Here is a 27549-nt window from a genome sequence, read left to right on the forward strand (position 1 = left end):
TATGAGATGTGGTCATGTGGTGGATCTAGTTCCCTTTATTTGTTTTTGCTAGTTAAAAATTAACAAAATAAGGGGCTTCATAATAGAACTTCCTAGATTTTTTTTTACCTTTCTTTTTGACCCCTCTTCACCACTTTCCTCCCCTATGATGTAATTCCCCTTCACTGCTCTGTTCTATTTTCATGTAGCTACCATTCCATGTTCAAGTCAAATATATCCTATTACCTTATTTCCTTCCCCACCTTATGACTCATTTTCCTTTTCATGATTCCGTTTCTAACTTCGTGAATGTATGTACCCACTCTCACCCACATTATACATACACGTATACTAAAAACTAAATTTTGTGATCCAACATAAGAGAAAATGTGATATTTGTCTTTCTAAGTCTGTATTATTTTTGCTTAATATAATATTTCCCAGTTACAACCATTTTTTTTCCGTGAACAACTTTGTTTTGTTTTTATTTATAGTTGAATAGAATTGTATATTTGTATATTTTCTTTTTCTATTAATTTGTTGATGGACATCAAGGCCACATCTATTTCTTAGCTATTGGAATAGTGGAAATGGGAACATGGACATGCATGTATTTCTGTAGTAAGATTGAAGACCTTGGGTATATAACCAGGAAGGCATGATATAGCTAGGTCATGAGGTAGTTTTAATTTTAGTGCTTTGGGAAGCCTCAAAAAATGATTTCTATAATGGGTATATCAGCTTAAACTCTTACCCTTATCACTATTTTCCCACAAATGTTAATTTTTGCCTTCTTGATTTACCCATTTTAATTGCTGTGAGATGGAATATCAAATCTTTTCTGAGGTTCTTGTTGTTATTGCATGAGCTTCTACTACATTCAGAGGCAGCAGAATTTTTAGATGTGCATTTTTGTATTTGCATATCTAGATGTACATTTCTTTGACTCATGATTATGCATGATTTTTGGTCTCTAGTACTTCTTTATTCATGATGTACTTGAGAATACATTTGCCTACTTTTTATAATGGAGGAGTTGGTCTTTTTACTCATTTATCAACTTTTGTGTAACACATAATACATCTTTTTCTGAACAACACTGAAATATACATTCATGGATCAAGCTTTTACCTTAGTTTATTACAGTTATTCATTCCAATGATAGCAGCCAGGACCACTTGCTTAGGGGTGACATTGTCCGCAGTGAACTGGGCCAGCCCACATTAATTATTAATCAAAAAAAGTTAGCCACATGACAATCTGATGGGACCAGAGTTTTCCTGTCTCCAAATGACTAAAGCTTCGGTCAAGTTCAGATAAAACTAGCCAAGACAAGGGGGTTGTGTATTCAAATATATTAAAATAATTGGAATATCACTTTAAAATATATTTGTGGATATGTTATAAATTTTACATTTATATATATATGGTGTGTACTTTTGGGAGTATAAAGAATTTAACAGGTGTTTGAAGGTTTATAGATTCCACTGGCCATGCTAGCTGCTTTATCCTAAGTGAGACGATGCAGATTTGTATATGAAGTCAAGCTTCTGACATCTGGGTGAGGTTCTGAAGTAGGAGATACAAATCTGTTTGAACTTCTTCCTGTGTTAGACTCAAATTATGAGTGGTGATTATTCAATTGTTTTATGTGTGTTAATTTTTCTGCTATAAAGGATACATTTGCCATTTTACTTTCAGACAAATGCTTTCTTTTCCTGTTTTACTCTAGGTTGTTGTTACTCACAAGTTTCAGATTTTTAGTACAACAGTTCAAAGGGAGAGCTTTTTAGTAGAGTGGGTAGAGGAAAGGGTTTCTTAGGTTTTCTGCATTCGTAGAAGAACATAGTTTTGGACATCTCTCTCATTCCATTAAACTTTGCTGATCTACACTTTATGGTGTAACTAATATCTCTGTTTTCCTGTCAATCAGGCACTTGTTAACCAAGTGGCAGCAACTGTTCAAAATCGCTATACCAAAATTCTGCCAGCTGGTGGAGCTCTGTGTGGTGTTTTTACTAGGGAATATCGTCATGATGCCCTGAACTGCCAGGTTTGACATACTATTTAATAAACTTGATACCGGATTATATAACAATGTTATATCTTTATGAAAATAATATCCTCGAATTTGTAAAGAACAAAACTGCTTCAGAGAAAATAAAATATGGTTACATTCCAAAGAACGTGAAAAATAGTATTTTCTCTAAAGATACTTTTGTTTGATTTAAACTTTTAGTTTATAGGTCACTTATCATGTTGCTTTTTACTGGGATTCAAAATGCTCCAAAGATCTTTATAAGCTTTACCTTCTCTTGTTAAAGATACTCATTTCAGTTAAAAAATTTTGTGTTCTATTGTAGCTAATAAATATGTTGTATTATTACTGAAGTTATAGTTTTCTTTCTTACTGAGTTTTCAGTCAATAATTTGATAAACAGCAAAACAAGACATGCTAGTAGAGCATTATGTAGTACACTTGGCAGTGTGCTACCTGGATTGCCTTTCAACACAAATTCCCTGTTAGTGTTAGATTTGAAAGATTCAAAGTAGGCATAATTAAGGTGGATGGTGGTGGCATACACCTTTAATTCCAGCGCTTGAGAGGTACAGGCAGGCAGATCTCAGTGAGTCTGAGGACAGCCTAGTCTACAAAGTGAATTCCAGGACAGTCAGGACTGTTACACAGAAAAACTCTGTCTTAAAAACCAAAAACAGAAGTTAAAATTAATGGCTTTGATTCTTATATATTTTTTCTTTTTAAATTTTTTATTTAGTTAAAACATTTTCTCCTTCTACCTCCCTTGACTCCCTGCAATCCAGAGCCCTCCCAGTATCTTATCTGTTTCCCAGCATCAACCAACTTTCAACAACTCCTCTATGGGGGTGTGGCCTTGTGAGCTGCTTCTTTATTCTCTCTTGAGTTTGACTGGTTTGATTTTTTTTTCTGCAGGTCTTGTAAATATAACCACAGTTACTCTGAGTTCATGAGTGGAACTGCCATGCCATGTTCAGAAGATGGCTGTTCACAATATTCTGCCCATTTCCCTGGTTCTCTCTTTCCATCTCCTTCACTAATTATTGGGTTGGGAAAGAGGTCAATATGGTGTCCCACGTAGGGCAGGACACAGTTTAAAACTCATAACAAGAATCAGGACTCAAATTTGATATTTCACTATTTTGCCCCAGGAAAATTGAGGTTTAATGTGCTTCAAATATCACAAGTGTAATGAATTCAGTTCTTGGAAGTAGTATCAGATCTTAATTATTAGACAAGCTCAGGACTCACAAGCTTTACCTCTTGTAGCTTTATACCTATGCACATGGATTATGTCACACAATACTGTGTTTTTAGGTACTTGTTACTGTGCCTGCCTGCTTTGAAATTCTACTGCTGGCTCCTCATCGACAAAGCTGGGTGAAGAGGATAAGATATGTTATATTTGATGAGGTAGGTTTGAATTCACTTCTCAGGCTCTTTTCCCAGTGTTCATAAATAATGACTTTTTGCTGCTTCAAGAAATGTGCCCCTTGGATGAGGTTCAGGCTTGGAGGTGATTTTCTATGCAACGTTTTCCCCAGCTGAAATACCCTTTTGGCTCACTTCTTTTGTATGTCAATAGTGTTTAATGGTGAGAGTTCCGCACGTGTGAGGAACTGGTTGGTTTTCATTGGAGATGCTGTTGTGGAACAAACAGAATTAAACTCATGACACAAGTTTCCCTTGATAGAAATTCAAAGTCCAGTCTGGTCTCCAAAGTAAAGTTTTGCATGAACCACCGAGTGATGCTGACGATATAATCAATGTTGTCCATCATGACCCTGAAGGAAAACCAATGGCCTATTCAAAGTACAGTTTTAATAGTCTGTTTTAAAAAAGAGATTTGTGAGGAAATACAGAGTGAACATACTGTTAGATCTAAAAGGACAAAGGAAGAAAGTATTTGCTTTTGGTTTTAAATGAGATTCTGATGCAATGGGCTACATTTCAAGCAGTGTGACTTAGGTGAAGCACACAACTGGCTCAGGCAACCTGAGAGGGGACTAACAGAAAGCAGATCTCAGCCTGCTCCCTTATCTTCTGACCTGTATTTCAAAGCTGGAGAGGACATGGGAGGCCCTCTGAAGCATCTGTGGATCAGCTTCCCTGAGAAGAGAGAGTGGAGTGAAAACCAGTATAGATGTAGACTTTCTGATGGAAACTACTTAATGAATTTATGTGGCAGCATCATTCAGTATACTTATTAACAGAGACTTAAAGCATGATAGAAAAATACATTCTTTTATTCCTGTGATTTTAAACTGAAAAGAAAAAAGAAGCCTATATTATCTAATCTTTACTTCATTTTAATAATAATGATGATGATAATGTAGTCCTGGAGATCAAATCCAGGTCTTTGAAGCAGTCTGCCACCGACCCAAATCCAAAGCCCTTTCCTTTATGTCATAAACGTGAAATTACCAAACAAGCTAAGCCTCTATTTGTTTGATTTGACTTATTATATTTATTTTTAGTACCTATATATTTTGTATCCTGGGTATTTTGGCTAGTTTTACTGAAAAAATACGAGACCATACATACCTGCAAATAAAACACTCATATGTATAAATTTTATTTTTCCAAGACAGGGTTTCTCAGTTTAGCCTTGGCTGTCCTGGAACATATAGTCTATAGACGAGGCTGTCCTTAAACTCATAGAGGTCTGCCTGCCTCTGCCTCCAGAGTGCTGGGATTAAAGTAATGTGTCATCACCATGTGGCATGTATACCAATCTAGAATACCTAGTTGTAACTTGAATTCCAAACTCTGAAAAAGTATAACATTGGACACTTCAGTTCTTCTAGTTTTATATGAGGGCAACCACTGAAGGTTTTGAAGGCTAGTTTCTATTCTGTCAGAGCCAGAGAAAATTGCTAAATATTGAAAAGTTTAATATTAATATTTAGCAAAATGGTGTGTCATCTGACCAAGACAAAGTCAAATAGGCAGTAGGAAATATGCATATATGCATCTCTACACATTTATGTAAAACTTCTTAAGTGATAGTAAGTCTTTTAAAGTTTTTTGCCAGGGGCAAATCTAATTGAATTTGGTCATGAATTCACTTACTCAGCCTCATTTGAGAAATGCCTTCCTAGAGGCAGTCATTGTGTCAATGCTAGAACTACCCAGATTTGAAGATACAGATTAAACGAGAAAGATAAGTTAGACCTGGGGACACAAATGCTAATAAGTTTCCAGTAGTGCAGTGCCTACTGTGAAGATCAAGAGTGTCAATCACAATTGCAACAATGACAGGATGGACTATGGAATGGATGGATAGTTAGCAAAATATTTTTAAACTAGTGACACCAAGATGGGCTTTATAGATTAAGAGACTGTGGCTGCATTTGCTGACTTGTTATTTTATTGCTAAGAATATTTTATAAGGGGGAGATGGCCATGTGAAAGCTCTGGGGTGGGAAGTGTGTGTCTAGGTACAAAGAAGTGTCTGATGTGTATGGCTGGTAGTAAGATAGAATGAGTGACTTCACATGATGTTGTAATAGCAGCAGTGGGCCAAATACACCAATCATTTTGTATCCCATTAAATGCTTAAATTTGTTTATTACGGTTAAATAAGAATCGGCATAAAGAAATAGGCCAAATAGATGTTTATTCAGGGAGAAATAACTTACAACCTAGACAGATGAACACCAGCTAGTTCCTGTCCCAGTCCCTCCAGCAGAGAGCATTCCCCTAGCTCTTCCTCAGACCTCCTTCCACAGGTCACTTCCGCCCATGGCTCCACCCCAATGGGCGTGGTCAGTGCCATAGAAGGAGACAAAGTGAATATCTCACTACAATTCCCCTTTTAGTCTAAAGAAAAGATTTAGGCTTGATACAAAACTATATACAAAACAGTGAATAACAAGTGTGCTCTAAGAAAAGGAAAATCGAGAACAAAATGAACTACATATCTAGTCAGAGATCTTTTCTATATATGTTTTTAGTTTTTTATTCTGTTTATGTGGTAAGAATATCCATTCTAATATGATATTTTCTCTCTGCATCAAAATCCCTGAAGGATATTCTCTAGATGGTAATATAACCAGAATACAGTCTAGGTTTAGATCCACATGGTCCACATGTGCTTCTAGTATCCTCTTTTCTACCCATTTTAATTCCTTCTCAGCTTCAGCTGATAGTATTTGTGGACTGTTCAAGTCCTTGTATCCTTTTAGGGCCTTTTTCAAGTTTTTCAAATCATGCCCTTCTACTCCAATAATGGTTTGCAGTTGAGAAATCTCTCCTAGTAATTTTTGAAGATCATTTAGAGTTTGGTAGCGATCTCTCCTGATCTGTACTTTTTGTGGTGTAATTTTCTGTAGACCTATTTTATATCCTAAGTAGTTGATAGACTCTCCATTTTGTATTTTTTCAGGTGCAATTTGTAATTCCCAACAAGATAAAACTTCCTTTACTTTCTCAAACATTTTTTCTAATATTTCTCCTTTAGAGTCAGCTAACAATATATCATCCATGTAATGATAGATTATGGATTGTGGAAACTGTTTACGAATTATTTCTAGCAGTTTTTTGTACAAAATATTGGCACAGGGTGGGGCTATTTAGTATTCCCCATGGCAAAACCTTCCATTGATATCTCTTCACTGGTTGAGAATTATTGTAATTAGGTACCGTGAAGGCAAATTTCTCTTTATCCTGTTCTTGTAAAGGTATAGTGAAGAAGCAATCATTTAAATCAATAACTATAATAGACCATTCTTTGGGTATCAAAGAAGGCAAGGGCATTCCAGGCTGTAGAGAGCCCATTGGCTGGATAACTTTGTTGATGGCTCTCAGGTCTGTAAGCATTTACCAGATTTCTTTTTGATCACAAATACAGGAGAATTCTAAGGGCTGGTTGATTCCTCAATATGTCCAGCATTTAGCTGTTCCTGAACCAGGCTTTCTAAAGCTTCTAACTTCTCAGAGGTCATAGGCTATTGTCCTACCCAGATAGGTTGCTCTGTTAGCCATTTTAAAGGTAGGGCTTTTGGTTCCTTTGTTTGTTCAGCACTTGTATTCTGTTTTTGTACAGCCTGGATATTTGCTATCTGTCTTGTATAGTACTTTATAATATTTTTTCCACAATCATGAGATCGTTCATGGTTCCTATCTAATACTGGAGGAATGTTAATCTGTGTATTCCATTGCTGTAATAGATCACAACCCCATAAATTTATCACTACATCAGCCACATATGGTCTCAACCTTCCTCTCTGTCCTTCTGGTCCTATACATTCAATCCATCTCCTGCTCTGTTTTTCCTGAGACAGGGTTCCAATCCCTAAGAACTGAACATTTACCTCATGCAGGGGCTATCTTCGAGGCCAAGATTTATTAGTTATGATAGTTACATCCACTCCTGTGTCAAGTAATCCATCAGTCTATTATTCATCTTAACAATCAATCAAGGCCTTTGACTACTTATAGAGGTTTGCCAAAATATACGTTTTTTATTTCCTTCTGTGATGTTTGATTCAACTTTCATCACTCGTTTGTCATCCAGAGCGGTATGAGTTTTAATAATAGGCACAGGATTTTCTAATTGTCCTGTGGGAGATTGTCCTCCATTGTGACTGGGAATGTTTAGACCACCTGTGACATGGGGGCCTTGGAGAAGCCCCCCAAAGGAGTTTCCCGGTAGTAAAGGGTTTCCTTGCTTGTCTCTGGTCGATCTACACTCATTTGTCCAGTGTCTGCCTTTGCCACAACTTCTACATAACCCAGGAGGCTGAGGCCTTCTGTTTGATTCATTCCTGGGGTTGTTATTTCTAGGGAAGCTTTGCCTACAATTTCTTTTTAGATGTCCTATGTTACCACAGTTATAACATCTGTCATGTTGATATCTCTTCAAACCTTTGGAGATGGCTTCTCCTACCCAAGCTTCTAAGTCACCATAGTTAAGAACTCTGTTATCTTGATGTCTTCTCAGACCTTTAGATATGGCTTCTCCTACCCATGCTTCAGTCTTATTGTCATTATACTCAATGTTGGCTGTATATAGGACCCATTCGTCCAAGGTTGCTGATCACATTTTTAAAGGCCGAAGTACCTGTTTGCATTGAGGATTCACATTGTCATAAGCTAAAGTTTCTATGAGTATTCGCCTCAGAATCTATGTCTGCTACCTCTAATTTTACTGCCCTAGATAATCTTTCTGGAAACACACTAAAGCGTTCTCTAGGTCTTTGCCTTATCTTGGTATAGGTCCTCTCCCCTAATTTATGAACCTTATCCTAAGCATTCAGAGCTGCTGTACTGCATAGAGACAAGATATGTTCATCATAGGCAGCTTGGGTTTCTGGGTCAGCATAAAGACCCTCACCAAGAATTTTATCTTGGGGAGCTTTATAACTTTTCTTTAAGCCCTGAAGTTCAAGAGCTTCTCTTCTTCCCTGTATAAAGCCCTCCATTCTAATTGAGAGTAGTTTTCAAGAACAGCTGATATTAATTGATTCCCAATCCTTAGGGGTTACCTTGTTATTCCTTGCCCATGATTCTACTAATTGTTTCACATATGGTGAGTGCATGCCATAAGAGTCTACTGCTTCCTTTATACCTTTTAAATCTTTCATACGTATTGGTTCCCACTGATATGCAATGCCACCTTTTGGGTGTTTTTTCATTAATAGATACAGGAAAAGCCCCCCTGACCCTAACTGGTGTGGAAAATTTTAAGTCTTTTTCATGCCCTGTTACCTTTAGATCTTCTGATGTATCAGACTGAAGGTCTTCTAAAGCCTGAAATCTATTCACCATTGTTTCTTTGCGTGTCTGAACTTCTGGAATCAAATAACTTTCTAGAGACTTCATTGCATCAGTCAGTTTCTTACTTCCTCCAACTACAAATGATTCCATGTTTTTAATATTTTCATCCTTAGATATTATCTGAATGGCATATAAACTGCCTTCCAGAAACAATGTTCTATCTGCGAGCTTGCTTTTATCCTCAGACATGGAAGAGATTCTATCATCTAGTCTTTCTATCTGATGTTCCAGTTTTTTAAACTTATTAGTAGCTTCCTCCGACCAGGAACGAGCTGTTTCTGCTAAAGTGTTAATGCATTGCATTGTTTCTTTTCTGGTTATTGAGGCATCAGACAAGGAACAAATTCTGTTTTCTACTTGGTCATTTTTATGTTCCACGATTTGTATTCTACCTGTCAGCTCTCCAATGCCATCTTCAATATTCTGAACCTTTTTTTCTAAGCATTCTATGTTTTGAATTCTATTCTTTTTAATGTTTTGAATCCTTGTTACTAATTCTCCTATGATTTGTACAAGTTCTTTATTGTTTGCTGTAATCTCAAACCATTTCTTTAAGAATATCATGTTAATGATGAAACCCATTGCTATTACAAAATAAATGTACATATTGGTCCAGTCATAATTTTCTTCTGCTAAAATTCCTTCTATATATGAAGTAAAATAATTTCTAAAGTTCTGCATTGTAAAATTATCTGCCATAGGTATGGAACAATTGATCTCAGATATTATATCAGCTTAAATTGCAAAGGATGTTACAATTACCTTAGGTGTAATTCTGCTGTCCTGGGACTTTGATGCTTTTAGTTGTAGATCTCAACTTGTGGTAGTTAGCCTGGAGGTGTACCACCAAATAGTGTCAGGAAGTGTACAGACAAATATCGTCTGGCAGTAGACGATCCTTCTGATCCCAGTCCCTGTAGAATAGCTCTTAACAAACTATGGCAAGCTAAATTTTGTTAGACAAATGAGTAAAAGGAGCCTTGTGGAAATGTTGGGACCGCAGGGCTAATCTTGGGAAACACACAAGCAGGGTGGGTGCCAAGTGGCTCTGTGGGAATGCAAAGTGCAGAAATGGGCAAAAATGAGAAGCAGGGAGCACCTTCTTAGGCCCACTGTGGAGTTAAAGGAGTTGTAGGGCAGAGGCAAATGTCCCAAAGCTGTGGTGATTCCACCTGGTTAGGCAAGGAACCCTGCCCGTTGGGGATGGTAGGGGAGGGGAAAGGCATCTGCTGCCTGGGTGAAACCCAGATCCTGTGAAAATCCTAATCCCGCTTCTGACACCAGATGTTGTGGTTAAATAAGGATCAGGATAAACAAATAGGCCGAATAGATGTTTATTCAGGGAAAAATAACTTACAACTTAGACAGATGAACACAAGCAAATTCCACCGGATGCTCTCCTGTCCGAGTCCAGCCAGCAAGAGAGCGTTCCCTGGCTCTTCCTCAGACCTCCTTCCATAGGTCACTTCTGCCCATAGCTCCACCTCCCAATGGGCATGGTCAATGCCACAGCAGGAGACAAAGAGAATATCTCACTACATTTGTTCTACAAAGAACAGGAAAACTAGTGACATGACTGCTTATCTTTGAAGCATATCATTTTGTCTGTGATGTCAAGATTGCAGGTACCCAATTAGGGCAATAGTCTCAAAAGTATTGTACTGAGATGTGGTACTTTGATTGTCAGTAGACATGGCAAGAAATACATAAGCCTGAAAGCTTTGAAAGAAAAATAAAAGTCACAGGTAGATTGGTTAAAAACGTTAAGGAAAATTCAGTCTTCACTTTTCCAATAATTCTTTTAACGTCGTAGGGGGTCATTAATTGGTGGGAGATACCTGTGACCAATTTAAGATTCCACATATTATTTTAATTTGCCATTCTTAAAACTATCCTGTCAATTGAAAACATTCTTTTCTTTTATAGGTTCATTGTCTTGGTGGAGAAATTGGAGCAGAAATCTGGGAGCATCTTCTTGTCATGATCCGATGTCCCTTCTTGGCACTTTCAGCTACCATAAGCAACCCTCAGCATCTTACTGAGTATGGATTAGGGTTTATTTATCTATTTTGAAATTTTGAATTTTGTAATCCTTTATGGGCTTTAGAATTACCTCAATTTCTGATTAACTCATAGCATTCTATGAATGTTCAAGCTACTGTCTGTTTAGTCTTTATGGTAAGTCTTGGTTTCTCTCTACAAAGAAATACCCAGCTTCCCTAGGGTTAGTTTTGCAGTTGAATGGTATTATGTCATAGCTAAAAAATAAAATGATAGCTGCATAGTCCTCTTTTTTTCCCAACCCCTATTTACTAGGAAAGAAAAATCAAGGTGATAGAATGATACATCTAGCCATAGATTACAAGATTATCTCATTTTGTAAATATATTTGTTTAGACATGAGGCAAATTTATTAGTTGAAAGCCACACATCTTGTCATTGGTCTTGAATATTAACTACTGATAACATCATATCCTGTAGTATCTCCCATGTGTCCTACTTCTTCCTAAGTACTTTGCATATAGTAATTTTTCTTAAATATCACAATATTTGATGTACTATTACTTGCATTATTATTAGATAATAGCACTATTACTATTCTATTGATTTTTTTAAAACATGAAAGACAGGCATAGAAATATTAAATGATTCAGGAAGGATTTAGAGTTAATAGTAAGGAAGCCAAAATTTTATTTCAGTTTATGTGGCCCTAGAACTAATTCCCTTCTGTGAAAATTTTAAGACACATGAAGTTTTTTTTAATTTCATTATTTAATTCATCATGTTAGTTATTTTTTTCTACTTGAATAATGAATAACTTGTGTTGATTTGACCAAAAATCTTTAAGAAAAGAGAGGTATAGCCTTATTTAGACTCATGGTTATAGAAATATTTCAACCCATCACAATGGGAAAGGCAAGAAGAGGAGGATTCATCCATGGAAGTGGGAGCCTAAGGTATCAGCTTGTTCACATGGCAACAGACAGGAAGCAGAAAGAACTAGATAAGAACCAGTGGCTAGTATCACCTTTGTGATGACTAATGTTGATTATCAATTACTCTTCCAAGTCTCACTGCTAGTTACTGAGTTCTGTTATGCAGTTTCTAATGACTCCCCAAATTTCAAAATAACACAAAAGACTGGGGACCAAGCTTTTAAAACATGAAAGATTTGGAACATTACTGATTAAAATCACAAGTAATGTGTCTATTTTTAAAGGTGGCTCCAGTCAGTAAAGCGGTACTGGAAACAAGTAGACAGTGAAATGGGAAAAATAACTTCTACCAAAAGAAATGCTGGCTCCCGTGGCAGTCATCACAAAGACCAAATGCAAGCCAGACAGTCATACAATGTTAGACTTGGTATGTATGCTCTTGTTTTTGTTTGGTTTGGCTATTTTGCTTTAAAGTTATTCCACTGATCATCTCATTTCTAGTAAATTGGAAAATATCTCTTCCCCCTTTCAGTGCTCTATGGAGAGAGATACAATGATCTAGAGAAGTATTTATGTTCTGTGAGACAGGGTGACATTTGCTTTGATCATTTTCACCCATGTGCTGCACTAACCACAGATCATGTAAGTAACCTTTGCCACAGTTGTTTCATGTAACAGCATTCCCTGGCTTAGAACTGAAAATGTAATACTGTGCATAATGTAACCAAAATACAGCCTGATGCTACAACGCAGAGGAAATGCTGCAACTTTCATTTAAAACTGAACAGGAGTGTCTTAGCTTGTAAAGTTTATGGCATAAAAATTAAAGGACCCAGAGATAGATACAGTGGTTCGAGCTTTAAACTGAAGATAAGAGAAGCAAAGCAAGCCAAGCCAGTAGATCTTACCTCTACCAAGCTGAAAATGCAATCCTGTTTCCATGAATCCTTAGAGGCATAAGTTCTGAGTTCCTGTCTCCTCTTCCTTGTATTCTTTTCTATGCCCATCCATATCACTCCTGTCTCTACCACCCCAGTGCTGGGATTACAGGTATGTGATCCCAAGTGCTGGGATGAAAGGTTTGAGCTCTGCTACTCTTTACTTTTGTGTAGACCATGGTGGTTTTGAACTCAGATCCATCTACCAATCTCCTGAGTCCTGGGATTCTGTGTGTGCCACCACTGCCTGCCTATATGGCTTGCTAGTATGACTTCTGAGATTAAAGGTGTATATCACCATTGTCTGACCTCTATGGCTCATGGCTATCTTTGCTTTCTGTACCCCTCAGACAAGTATTAATAAAATATAAATAATTTATCACCAATAGTTTCTCAATATTATGATGCTATCAGGATCCTCAAAGTTCAAAACCTGCTAAACACTTTAACTTGATGTTTTTTTTTTTTTTTTTTTTTTGTTTGGGAAATTATTTCTGCCTGTCTCTTTTTACTAGCTCATTACTACACCACTTATGAAATATCAAGGACAGGATGTAACCTCACCTCTCAGTGCAGCTATATCTTTGTGTGGATAAGCCTACCATGTGGGAGCATGACTAATGTGTAGGATCTTAATCCAGGAACACATGCTATCTATTATTGCCTTAACAATCAAGATGTGATTCTTTGGTAATGAGTCAGCAAAATAGAAACCTGAAACAATGCCAATAGGCTATTGAATGGTTAGTAGGGGATAATTCCTTAAATATTTCCTGTATATACCTGTTTTCATTTCTCCTTCCATTCCCTGTAAAGGATCACTTAAACTTTCATTAGCCCTTAAAATGATAACCATTCTTTCATCTTCCTTCAAAGACCTGGGAAATGAATTATATTTTCTGATACTATATTATGACTCCCTAATTATAATTCTATTTCTTTAAAAAGGCTATTCTGGACTTCTTCAGAAAGGGCTAAGTACAAAGCCCTTGACAGCCAATGTCTTTCAGGGCCTCTTCCTACATTTCATTTACTGAATATTTATTTGCTTGTAAGCCTTCATGCTATACCCTGTTTATCCCAAATGCTTTTAAAATATGGAGTCTTTTAAAGAATCTTGCTGTGACTTCCTCAACTGATAGGTAAACTCCACAACACTGTGTTTATGAGCCAGCAAAGTCAGATTACCACTGATCCTTTACCACTTGTCTTTTAGTGTTCTGAACCCACAGAAACTGCAGACCTGAACTAGGGGAAGATCATGCACCCCAGTCTGATAGCTAGGAAACTCAGCCAGACCCCCTGAATGTGGATGTTATTTAGGAGGCGTGGGCAGTCTATGGGGACTCTGGTGGTGGATCAGTATTTATCCCTAGTGTACAAATGAACTTTGGGAGCTCATTTGGGAGCACATAGAGGGATACTCTCTCAGCCTAGATACATGGGGGAAGGCCTGGGCTGTGCTCCAAATGATGTGACAGACTTTGAAGACTCCCCATTGAAGTCTGCTCCCTGGGGAGCAGAAAGGGGATGGGATGGATACAGGGGAGGAGGAGAGGGAGAGGGAACTGGGATTGACATGTAAAACAAGTAAAACAAGCTTCTTTCAAATTTAAATAATAAAAAAATAGAAATAACTGCTGCAGGATGAATTTCATGTACCTCCAGTTACTAACACATTGTTGTGTGAATACTGGCTGTTTTTAAAGGGTAGCTGATTAGAATTATGTTTTTTAAATAATTACACATTTCACCTTTTTAAACTATTACAATTGTATGATAGAGTTCATACCTCAGTGTTTATTTTACAAATAATGGAATTGAGACATGGACATAGACATCTATGTCGCTACTATAGCATTAAGTGGTGCAGACAAGCCATAATCTAAGATCCATTGATTAAGTCCATGATGATATGAAAGCTTTGTCTATCATATATAGTATTGTACCATATATATTATATATACATACTCACATACATTATATGATGTATATGTGATATACATGAGTATCACTATAGCTGAATGTTTTTTTCTGTCTTGTCTGTTCCTGCTGGACTGGTTTTTCTACTAGCTACCAGTCCCCATAACCACTTATGAAATAATGACTCAGAAGTTTATATTAAACGTAATTGCTTGGCTGATGGCTCAGGCTTATTAATGGCTAGCTCTCTCTTATAAATTAACCCATTTCTACTAATCTGTATATTGCCACACGGCCATGGAGTTGCCTCTGTTCAGGCATGTTTCTCTTTAGGCTGTTGAAGACAACTCACATTTCTCTAGGTTCACCCTTCTTCTTCTGTGTATTTATTTTGGATTTCCTGTTGGGCTGTACTGTGCTTTACTTCTTAACCAATGGGAACAACAGATATTCACAGTGTACAGAAGAACATACCATTTCACACCACATGATAGTATTTGGATGACTATTTCAATGACTTCCAACGGCAATGAAATGAATCTGAGTAAGGAGTTTTTCCAGTAAACTGTGAGGAAACCTTCTCTTGTTAGTGTTAATGGCCCAGTTCAAACTCCAAATTCAACTGAAATAAGGAAGAAAACTTGTGCTTTAACATATGATAAGAATATAGATATAGGTAAGCCATCAATAATAAAGAAATCTCTTTGTTCCCTTCCTCTTTTCCATTCTGCCTTTTCCCTTCTTTTCTTCCTTGTCCCCTCACTCCCTTTCTCAAATTTATAGATTGTCAAGGCATTTTGAGCATTACCCAGTATCTTTAAAAGCATCCCAGTACTGTGAAAATTACTTGTATTGTGTAAAGTTGTTAAAACATGTTATCTTTTTTTTTTATAGAAAACTAATCTTTTGCTTTGATTTTTTTTAAATTTGAAATTTTTTTTTTAAATTTGAAACAAGCTTGTTTTACATGTCAATCCCAGTTCCCACACCCTCCTGTTCCCTCTACCAACCCCTATCCTATTCCCTTTATGCTCCCCAGGGAGGGTGAGACCTTCCATGGGGAATCTTCAAAGTCTGTCATATCATTTGGAGCAGGGCCCAGGCCTTCCCCTGTGTGTCTAGGCTGAGAGAGTATTCCTCTATGTGGAATGGACTCCCAAAGTCCATTCATGTACTAGGGATATATACTGATCCATCTCCAGAGGCCCCATAGACTGTCTAGTCCTCCCAACTAACACCCATATTCAGGGGTCTGGATGATCCTATGCTGGTTTCCCAGCATAGATATGTTATCTTTAAACAGGCTCAAGTATACTGATTCAGTGCTTGTTCCAAGTGCCTCCCCTCTCTGCTTAGTAGCTATTAATGGAGTGACTGGAATGCAATAGTATACAGTGTGCTCTGACCCTATGTGACTTCCATAAAGTTCATGTTGTAGAGTCTTAACATGTTTAGAACTTGATAGCAAGAATATAGAGTGAATGCTAGGCTTAGGCATTGCTAAATGAATTTTAACAAGCTCTTACAAAACATGTACTCATATAGGCCATTTCCTATAAAAGGAAAATAGAAATTAATATAAAATCCAAATGTGTAAATCCTCCTGAATATTTTTATTTCACTTTGATGAAAGAACTGATTGGCTTAAAAATACCCCAAAATATGATAATTTGTAGCACATAAAGAGAAGAGTCATCTGTCTGTTTCCTTGATGGCTATATCAGAAAAATAATTTCCAAAGCAAGACATAGGAGAATACAAATAAGCTGGCCTAAAAGCGGCAAAAGGAAGAGATAACCAGTGAGAGATTGCCCTCAGCCTTACATGTGTTGTTTCTGGCAAACTGTAGCCTTGTTTGACCTTTGCCATCATTTATCATGCCATCCAAGCACAGCTGCTGCTCTCTGGAGAGCAGTCAACCCCAGGAATCACTTGAAAGAACTGCCATCTCATGCTTAGTGTGGATTGATGGTTAAGATTACCCAGGCACTAGGGACACTTTCATTTACAAAATAACTAAAGGATTTACTGTTACTTTTCTTTTTTCTTTGCCTAGATTAGTTCAGGTTTTTTTCTGTTCACCAGTTTGCCAGTTTGTAGTGGGAAACAAATAGACTGAATTCAAGCTTGGACCATGTAACTGCTAAACTCCTTAAAATTTATGAAGTATAAACTTAATAAAACATATTGATGGATGATGCACCAACCCTGTGGCTATGTCTCATAACTATTACCTAGTTTATTTTTTATTTATTCTTAAAATGAATTTTTTAAATTAACATGTAAACAATCTGAGCAACAGTGGAAAGGCTACCTTAAATGCCCTTTCCTGATAATGAGATCGATGACTAATTTACCTACTATCATGGAGCCCTCATCTAGTAACTGATGGAAATAGAAGCAGATACCCAAGGCTAAACACTGAGCTGAACTGGAATCCAAATGCAGAGAGGAAGGAGTGATAAGGAAATGGGGACAAGAGCAGGATACAGAAACCCACAGAGACAGCTAACTTGAACAAGGGGGAGCTAATAGACCTCCAGACTGATAGCTGGGAATCCAGCATTGGACTGACTCAGACCCCCTGAACATGGGTCTCAGTTAGAGGGCCTGGACAGTCTAAGGGACCCCTGACAGTGGCACCAGAATATATCCCTGGTGCACAAAAGGACTTTGGGAGCACATCCCCCATGGAGGGATACTCCCTTAACCTAGAAGCAGGAGGGAGGGCCCTACTCCAAATGACTTGACAGATTTTGTTCATCCCTCCTAGATGGCATCACCCTCCCTGTGGAGTGGGGGGGCTGGATGGGATAGGTGAGTGGTCTGGGGCATGGGAGGGAGGGAGAAAGGGGAGAAATAATTAAAAATAGTAAAAAAAAAAGTGAAAGAAAAGAAAAAAATTATGTAAAAATAAATGACCAATTAACATATGAAAACAGCTGACTTTCTGAAGCCTGTCAAATATATTTGATTTTTTTCTTCAGTTTTCTTGAGATATATTTTATAATCGCTATCTCCAGTTTCAATGTGTTCATTTAAAGTATCTAAAATGAACAAGGAAATTCATATGTATTATGATTGCCTTCCTATATAGAAGGTAGAAACAAAAGCAATTTAAATTTTCTTATAACACTTTTCATTTAAAAATAATAGGGATGTAAACAGGATAACATTTTTAAATTTTTTTACAATGTATTTATTCTTTTAAATTTCATTTTAAATTTAAGCCACAGTTCTCCCTCCCACCACTTTTCCTGCCCTCTCCTTACCTCCCTCCTCAGGCCATTCCCAGTCCATTCTTCCTCATGAGGAGTCAACAAAGTCTAGCACAATGGCTTGGGCCAGGACCAAGCTCCTCTCCCATGCATCAAGTCTGAGCATGGCATTCCAACCTAGGGAATTGTCTCCAACCAGTTAGCTCATGTGCCAGGTTTGTATCATGGTCCCACTGCCAGGGGCCCCTCAGATAACTCAGGCTTCACAACCGTCTCCCACATATGGAGGGCCCACTTTGGTGTTCTGAAGTCTCACATTTGTAGGTCTAGAGTTCATGAGTTTCTTTGAGCTTGGTCCACTGTCACTGTAGATTTCTCCATCATCATCTTGACCTCCCTTGCTCATATGTTGCCTCTGCCTTCTCTTCGACTGGATTCTCAGAGCTCAGCCTGGTGATTGATTGTGGATCTCTGCATCTGGTTTCCTCAGTTACTGGATGAGGGCTCTTTAATGATAATTGTGGTATTCATCAATCTGATTACAATGTAGGCCATTTCAGGTATCTTCTCCACTATTGCTAGGAGTCTTAGCTAGAGTTTCCCTTGTGGATTCTTGGGAATTTTCCTAGTACCAGGTTTCTCCCTAAACTTATATTGGCTCTATTAAGACATCCCTTTCATTGTTCTTCTACTGCATTCCTTCCATCCTTTATTATTCCATTCCCTCATGTTCTCATCCCCCATCCCCTCTACCTTTTACCCCCAGTCCCACATTTACCCAGTAAATCTGTTATGATCTACCCAGGGAGATCCATGTGTCCCTCTTCTTACCTGGTTTCTCTAGCTATCATTTGCTTTCCTTTTAATATCCACTTATGAGTGAGCACATACCATGTGTTTTTTTTTTTTGACTCTAGTTTACCTCACTCAGGAATTTGTTTTTCTTAGTTCCATCCATTTGCCTGTAAATTTCAAGAGGTCATCATTTTTTATATTTTTTCTTTTTTCTTATTTTTTTCAGCTGAGTAGTGTTCCATTGTGTAAATATACCACATTTTCCTTATCCATTCTTTAGTTGAGGGGCATCTAGGTTGTTTCCAGTTTCTAGCTATTATGAATAATGTAGCTATGAACATTGTTGAGCAAATGTCCTTGTGGTATGATTGAGCATGTTTGGGTATATGCCCAAGAGTGGTATCACTGGGTGTTGAGGAAGATTGATTCCCAATTTTCTTAGAAACTGCCATACTGATTTCCAAAGTGGTTGTACAAGTCTGCACTCCCACCAGCAGTTGGAGGAGTGTCCTGACTCTACATACTCTCCAACATAAGCTGTCCCCAGTATTTTTTATCTTAGCCATCCTGGCAGGAGTAAGATGGTATCTCAGAGTCACTTTGATTTGGATTTCCATGAAGATTAAGGATATTGAGCAATTCCTTAAATTTTGTGGAGTATAGGTTTTTGAAATATGATTTGATGGATTCTCTGGATTTCCTCAGTGCCCATCGTTATGTCCCCCTTGTCATTTCTTATTTTGTTAATTTGGATATTTTTTCTCTGCTTTTTTGGTTAATTTGGATAAAGGTTTGTCTATCTTGTTGATTTTCTTGAATAATTAACTCCTTGTTTCATTGATTCTATTGTTATTTTTGTTTTACTTTATTAATTTCATCCCTTGATTTAATTATTTTCTGGCATCTACTCTTCCTGGGTGAGTATACTTCTTTTGGTTCTAGAGCTTTTAGGTGTTCTGTTAGTTCACTAGTGTGGGATTCCTTCAACTTCTTTATGTTGGCATTTATTTCTATGAAATTTCCTCTTAGCACTGCTTTCATAGTGTCTCCTAAGTTTGGGTATGATGAACATTCATTTACATTGAATTTTAGAAAATCTTTAATTTCTTTCTTTACTTATTCTTCAACCCAGGGGTGAGTCAGTTAGGCATTATTCAGTTTCCATGAGTTTGTAGGTTTTCTGCACTTTTTGCTGTTATTGAATTCTAATTTTAAGCCATGGTGATCAGATAAAACATGGAGGGATTATTCCAATTTTTTGGTATCTGTTGAGATTTTCTTTGTGACAGAGTATGTGATCAATTTTTGAGAAGGTTCAATGTGTTGCTGAGAAGAAGGTATATTCTTCTGTGTTTGGGTGGAATGTTTTATAGATGTCTGTTAAGCCCATTTGTATCATAAGGCTTGTTACAGCCCTTATTTTTCTGTTAATTTTATGTCTGGCAGACCTGTCCACTGGTGAGAGTTGGAAGTTGAAGTCTCCCTCTATTCGTGTGTATGGTTTAATGTGTGATTTAAGATTTAATACTTTTTATGAGTGTGGATGCTTTTATATTTGGGGCATATGTATGTTCAGGTTTGTGACTTCTTGATGGATTTTTTTTCTGTGATGGATGTGAAATGTACTTTGTCATCTCTTTTGACTACCATTATTTGAAGTCTATTTTGCTAGATATTAGGATAGCTATACCAATTTTCTTTTTAGGTCCATTTGATTTGGAAGTCCTTTCCCAACACTTTACTTGGGGGTAATGTCTGTCTTTGAAGTTGAGGTGGGTTTCTTGTATGTATCCAAAGGTTGGATCCTGTTTTTGTACCCATTCTGTTATCCTGTGTCTTTTTAAAGGTGAGTTGAGTCCAGTGATATTAAGGGATATCAATGGCCAGTTACTGTTGATTCCTGTTATTTTTTGGTGGTGGTGTGTGTATGTTTCCTTTTCATAGGATTCACTGGTGTAGGATTATGTATTGCCTTGGGTTGAAGTTTTCTTTCTAGTGTTTTCTGTAGGGCTGGATTTGTGGATATGTATTATTTAAATCTGGTTTTGTCATGGAAAATCTTGTTTACTCCATCTACAGTGATTGAAAGTTTTTCTGGCCATAGTAGTCTGGGTTGATATCTATGGTCTCTTAGAGTTTGCATAGTGTCTCCAGGACCTTCTGGCTTTGAGAGTCTACATTGAGAAGTCAGCTGTTATGATGTGTCTTCATTTATATGGTACTTGATCATATCTCCTTTCCAGCTCTTAATATTCTTTCTTTAGTTTGTATATTTTGAGTTTTGATTATTATGTGGTAAGAGGAGGGTTTTTTTGTTTGTTTGTTTTTGTTGTTTTTGGTCTTGGTTCTGTCTATTTGGTATGCTTTACGCTTCTTGTATCTTCATAGGCATTTCCTTCTTTAGGTTGGGGAAGTTTTCTTCTGTGAGTTTGTTGAATATATTTCTGTGCCTTTGAGCTGGTATTCTTTTGCATCTTCTATCCCTATTATTCTTATTTTTGGTCTTTTCATGGTACTCATATTTCCTGAACATTTTATGTTATTACTGTGTTTGCTTTAATATTTTCTTTGAATGATAAGATGAATCTATTTCCTCTATGGTATCCTCAATGCCTGAGATTCTTTTCTCCACATCTTGTATTCTGTTGGTTACGCTTCATCTATAATCCATTTCCAAAATTCCTTGGTTTTATGTTTTCTTTATTACCTCTATTTCAATTTTTCAAGTCTTAGACTTATTTGTTTGTTTGTTTTCCTGATTTTCTTTAGGAGATTTACTGATTTTTCCTTCCAATTTATGTTTGTCATTTCTTCTGTTTAAGAGATTTTTTATTTCTTGTTTAAGGACCTCTATTACCTTCATAAAGTTAGTTTTAAGGTCACTTTATTCTGCTTCTTCTGCACTGGGATGTTCACGACTTGCTGTTGTAGGACCACTAGGTTCTAGTGTTAACATATTTATTGTTCTTTAGGTTCTTGAATTTATTCTTGCATTGGCTTTTACCCATCTCTTTCTCTAGTCCGAAGTAGGCAGGTTTTTTTGCCTCTTTTTTTTTTAATTAAAATTTTTATTTAAATTAGAAACAATCTTATTTTACATTTCAATCCCCATTCCCTCTCCTTCCCACCCCCTTCTGTTCCCTAAGGAGGGTGATGCCTTCCATGAAGTATCATCAAAATCTTTCAAGTCATTTGGGGTAGGGCCTAGGCCTTCCCCTGTGTCTCTAGGCTAAGGGAGTATCTCTCTGTGGGAATGGACTCCTGAAGTCCATTTGTGTATGAGGGTTACATTCTGGTTCCACTGCCAGAGGCTGAATAGACTGCCCTGTCCTCCCATCTGACATCCACTTTCAGTAGGCCTGGTTTGGTCCTATGTTGGTTCACGAGCTGTCAGATTGGGATGCATGAGTTCCCATTTGCTCAGGTCATTTGTTTCTGTAATTTTTCCCAGAGTGGTCTTTACCCCTTTGTTCCTAACTCCTCCCTCTCTAAAACTAGATTCCAGGAGTTTGGCTCAGTGCTTAGTTGTTGATCTCTGCTCCTGTTTCCATCAGCTACTGGATGAAGGCTTTAGGATGGAATTTAAGGTAGCTATCTCTCTCATTATCAGGGAAGGGCATTTAAGGTAGCCTCTCCAATATTGCTTAGATTCTTAGTTGGGGTCATTCTTGTGGGTCTCTGTACAATTCCCTAGTGCCAGATTTCTCTTTAAACCTATAATGGCTCCCTCTATTGATATGTCTCTTTTCTTGCTTTCCTCTAGTCATCTCCCCATTCAATCTTCCTGATCCATCATGTTCTTCTCCCCCTCCTCTTCTCCCCTTCTCTTTTTCCTATCTCCTTACTTCCCTTCCCCTTCCTCCACATTGCTCCCAATATTTACAGGGCAATCTTGTCCCTTTCCTTTTCATTGGGGGACTGTGTATGTCTCTCTTATAGTTCTCCTTGTTTCCTAGCTTCTCTGGAGGTATGGATTGTAGTTTGATAAATCTTTGCTTTATGTCTAATATCCATTTATGAGTAAGCACATACCATGTTTGTCTTTCTGTGAGTTACCTCACTTAGGATAGTTTCTTCTAGCTCCATCCATTTGCCTGTGAATTTCAAGATTCTAGTTTTTTTTTTTTTTTTTTAGCCCCACTGAGTAGAAATCCTTTGTATAAATGTACCACATTTTTTGTATCCATTCTTTGGTTGAGGGGTATCTAGGTTGTTTCCAGGTTCTGGCTATTACAAATAATGCTGCTATGAACATAGTTGAACAGATGTCCTTGTTGTATAAATATGCATCCTTTGGGATCCCTGCAGACAGTGTCTCAGGGATCCTCAGTTGGACTGACTGGCATGGTCATTTTCTGTGTCTCAAGGAGCCACTCTTGGTCAGCTCTCTTAGTTCTCTCTGTGTTGTTATTCTCTATGTCTTAGGGAGACACTGAGGACATGGGGTATGGGTAGGTTTGGGTGCAGAATGGGACTTGTAGGTTACAGGGTCCAGTGGTGGGTGGTAGTGTTGGTGTATCCTGCCTTTCCTGCTGACTTGTAAATGCAGCTGAGATGGGTGGGGAAGTGGCCTGGAGTTTTGCCCCAGTACCTAGGCCTAGAGGCTATTTGGTTCAGATGGTAAGCTAGTCACTTACTTCTCAGTCCTCTCTGTGCATTTATTATCTTGTTTATTTCTCACCACAAATTAACGACACAGACATAATTGTATTATATTGTATTTTAGAACCTGAAACCTGTATAAAATGGTAAGAAACTTAAGAAACCTCAAGCCCATGCTCCAGCAAAAGAGGATTCTTGGATTTTTGTTTGTTTGTTTCATTTTAGTTTGACTAAAAAAGAAACCACTCTCTAGTGACAATTAAAAAGAGAACACAAGACTAACTTTGAGGATGGGTTGGACAAATATCTCCACAGTTAAGAGGACTCTGCAAAAGACCTGTGTTCTTGTTCCAGTATCTATACCGGGTGATTCACAACATCCCATAACTCCAGCTCTAGGGATTCTGTCACTCTCTTTTGGCCTTGGGTGAGGGGGCAAAACCTCCTTCACATACACATAATTATTAAGAATTATTTTCTAAAGGCAATAGGCTCAATGCAGTCTTCACCATTTTTCCAGCTTTTAATGCTCAAAGCAAACATTTCTTGTCAATATTTATACCTTGTAGTTAAAATAAAATATTAATAAGTTCAAATTTATTTAAATCATAGATTGAAAAGTATGGATTCCCTTCTGACCTTGCCTTTTCACCTCGAGAAAGTATCCAGCTATATGACACTATGATTCAGGTCTGGGAGAGTTGGCCTCAGGCTCAGGTAAAGAATCTTCATGGAATTCACACTGTTGTGGTATAACCCACCTTTGCTGTTCGGATCACACAGCCACCATTTTTTTTCCACTTGCATGTGGTGACTTAAAATGATTAACAGACCTTTCCCCAGAGTAAATGGTATCCTCATGTCTTCTCTTTTAAATGGACTAGAAATGGTGTCTTCTGTCAATTCCTAAAAGTGCCCCTTCTTTTTCCTTCCCAGACACTGTGGTATCTGGGTCTCCTTTCCCACTCTGGGTTTCTAGTCTTCAGATTCTTTTCATCTCACATTGTTCTCTGTGTCCTGAGTGCTGGTTGCTTTCTCTGGAAACCTGTTTGCTCTGTGTCCTTGCCTTTGAAGAGTTCATACATAGTTCTATATACTAGAAGGTATGGGGTGGTAGGAGAAGACCAACTGCTTCTAATACAAGAGAGTGTAAAACTGTACATGAAAAATAGAATTGAGAAATATCTTTATATTTTCTGAACTTATTTTTATGGAATTTTATGGTCTTCCTTTCCCAGAACCTGTGTCCAGAGAACTTCACTCATTTTAAGAACAAAATAGTCATTAAAAAGTCTGATGCTAGAAAATATGAGAAGTGCTTAAAAGAAGAATTCACAAATTGGATTAAAAATGGGAACGAGGAACAGGTGATTTTATACATTCTGGGCAAAGAACTCCATTTTCGTTTTCTTGACTTATATCATTATTTTTGATTTTTAAGTTTGACTTAATGGACGTGTAGTGCTTCCAAGCTAGAAATAAAAGAGAAAGGACATTGATTTTTATCTCTTCTTCAGTGTCCTTTATACCTTGACAAGAAACTAGCTATGGTTTGTTTCCTCACGCATTTGATGGCATACAAGAGAGAACACAGGGTTTGTGCTTGGGATAACTGATGTTTTTGGCAGCATAGAAATGGGACTACAGTAGCTGTAACACATTTTTACTTTTATTCCTTTTGTAATTTTGGCATTTTATTCTCTTTAAAAAATTATTGAGAATTTCATGTACTTGTGTACAAGTCCACTCCCCAATCCTTGCCTCCAAGTCCTCCCTTGTCCCTCTTGCCAATTCCCCTTCCAACTTCATGTGCTCTTTTTAAAACTCACTGAGTGTACTCAATGCTGCCAGTGTGTGCATGGGTGTGGGGTCCTCCACTGGAACGCTGGCCACAGTGACTCGCCCCCTCCCACAGTACCCATCATTTGTCAGTAGCTCCTTAGCTAGAGGTGAGACTGTGAGCCCCCTCCTCACTTGTGTGGATATTATTTCAGGCTTGATCGTATGAACACTTTTGCAGGTATCCACAGCTGCTGTGAGATGTATTCATATGTTCAATGTTCCGGTCATGTCCAGAGACACTGTTTTGCAGCAGTCCTTGGGGTTATGAATCTTATTTTAATTTGTAAGAACTATTTAAGACCTAAAGTTTTACTCTGGAACTATATTCTTACTAGTTTATTTTATTTAAGTTTATAGTCTTATTTTATCATCAAAATTGAGATGTCTCACTTTTATTTTAGGAAGAACATTCATGATTGTTTTTCATGTGATCCTCTCCCCATCCTCATACCTTGATATTTTTTTTCTTGCATTTGGGGATATAATATAGTTAAGTTACATTTTCTTTTTTTTAATGTTAAGTTACATTTTCCTTTAGTTTTCTTGTCTTTTAAAACCTGAGTGAGATTTGGCTATACTTTTCTATGCAGTCTGAAGAGTACTCCTTTCTCCTGCTATGGGAAACAGTACCACTGACTGAACAATCCTTCTCCTCCTGCCAGATTTGTGTTGTCTTAAATAATTGCATTTGTGTGTGCCCAGTACACCAGAAACTTGTCTATGGTTTGCATGTGTCCTTGCTGTGGCTTCCCACAGTCTTGTGGTATAGTCTTATTGTATTATTTTGAAGGACAACAAAAACAAAGATTAAACGACTGTGAAAAATGTTTGGTAAGAATGGCCATTCATTTCTTTCCTGTGCACATTTTCATACAAGCACTTTCCATTCACTGTCACAGGCCAGAATGGTGCTGCAAGAACTCAGTCCGGATTCCCATGACTACTCAGACCAGACCCTGAAATTCTTTCCGAATCTTGTTGAGAAGCTCAGGGAAATGGAGAAGTTGCCTGCACTGTTCTTTTTGTAAGTTATGTAATATTGTCACATAATTTGTGTTAGCCTCCTTCCTTTAGGATATATCTATATCTATATCTATATATATCTATATCTATATCTATATCTATATCTATATATATATATATATATATATATATTACCACTATGGTCTAGTACTTATTACTTTGGGTGTTTGTTCATTTGTCAAAATCATAACATTACGAAGTTCCACATTTTTTGTTCTGGTTCTGTTTGTTTGAGACAAGACCTTGATAAGTTACCAAATGTAGCAATGAGAATTGACTATTGACTGTCATTTCTTAATCTTTACTTCACCAGTGTAGCTCCCTCCATCTCTGTGGATTCGTTCTTTCTAATTCACTCTTGTGACATTGACTGAGAATAGTTCTCAGGGCCTCATACACTAGAAAACAATTCTGCCACTGAGCAATACTCTCAGACATTCTTTTCTTTTGCTTTTCTGATAAGATCTCATGAAGCCACCCAGGTAGGTTTTGGAGCCATTCTGTATATTAGATTAGCCTTCAACTTACAGTCCCCCTGCCCCAGCCTTCTTGCTAACTGGGATTGTAAGCAGGCCTGTGGCAACAGCCTGTGGCAAAAGGCCCCGCTTCACAAATTTTAAAATACTGGGTTTGTGAAGTCTCACTTTTTGAAGAAAAACTTTTGTCTCACACATTAAGCTTTATCATTATTATGCAATGCCAACTTGTTATTTTCTGTACTATAATATAGTGATGTTACCCAGTGGGTACTTCAATCATGGCATATGCCTCCTAGATATAGTGGTGAAATGAAAATGAAATGTTTTTCCCCCAGCCTGCTTGCTATCAGAAAGTCTACAATTCAAACATTGGGAAATTCATGTGATACAAATGAAGTGTGTTTGCTTTTACTTTTTTCTGGAGAGAGAATTCAACCAGTACTGTTTGTTGCTCAGATATGAGAAGTCTAAATGGTTAAGACCCAGACTAGCTCCACAGGACAATGCCAGGGTGCCAAGACTGAACCTTTATAGTCCTGGGTATCTACATTTCTAAAGGTATAAAGGCCATGTCTAGGAGATCTACTGTATTGTAAAAGCTATGATCTCCAGGGTTTCCTACCTTCTAGAAAGAAGTGATCATGTGACAGTGAGAAATTATACCTCCTTCTACGTTACCAAAAACAACAATTGTTTTTGGTTGACTGAAAATCTTTGTCATCTTTGAGGGGTTATTTTGAATGTGGGGGTGATTTTCTCTTTTTTTTCTGTTTACATATCACTGCTTTGCTCTTGCCTGAGCGTAAGTGTTTTATGGAGAACTATGAGCTCATTCTGCAGTGTCACAGGAATATGGTATTGGTAAAACTTAACTTTCACTCTTCATTTGCTAAGTAGGAATATGTGGACCTACAGCATCCAGAATTCAGAGCTAAATGCATAAAGGCCAGCTGCAAAATTCCAGCGGGTATACAACACTCTCATGGTTTGCATGTG

The 27549-nt window shown here is 37.5% G+C and overlaps 1 protein-coding gene across 1 annotated transcript in view; it reads left to right on the forward strand.

The window, feature by feature from the left end:
* Nucleotides 1-27549, forward strand: part of Ddx60 (DExD/H-box helicase 60) — a 103179-nt gene that overhangs the window by 35608 nt on the left and 40022 nt on the right. Inside the window, 8 exon segments of the mRNA XM_051182480.1 lie at nucleotides 1913-2032; nucleotides 3335-3430; nucleotides 10724-10839; nucleotides 12018-12160; nucleotides 12266-12375; nucleotides 23822-23926; nucleotides 24448-24576; nucleotides 25951-26075. Of these exon segments, the coding sequence (XP_051038437.1) occupies nucleotides 1913-2032; nucleotides 3335-3430; nucleotides 10724-10839; nucleotides 12018-12160; nucleotides 12266-12375; nucleotides 23822-23926; nucleotides 24448-24576; nucleotides 25951-26075 (944 nt within the window).

Source organism: Phodopus roborovskii, unplaced genomic scaffold (assembly GCF_943737965.1).
Source record: "Phodopus roborovskii unplaced genomic scaffold, PHOROB, whole genome shotgun sequence".
Classification (NCBI taxonomy): domain Eukaryota; kingdom Metazoa; phylum Chordata; class Mammalia; order Rodentia; family Cricetidae; genus Phodopus; species Phodopus roborovskii.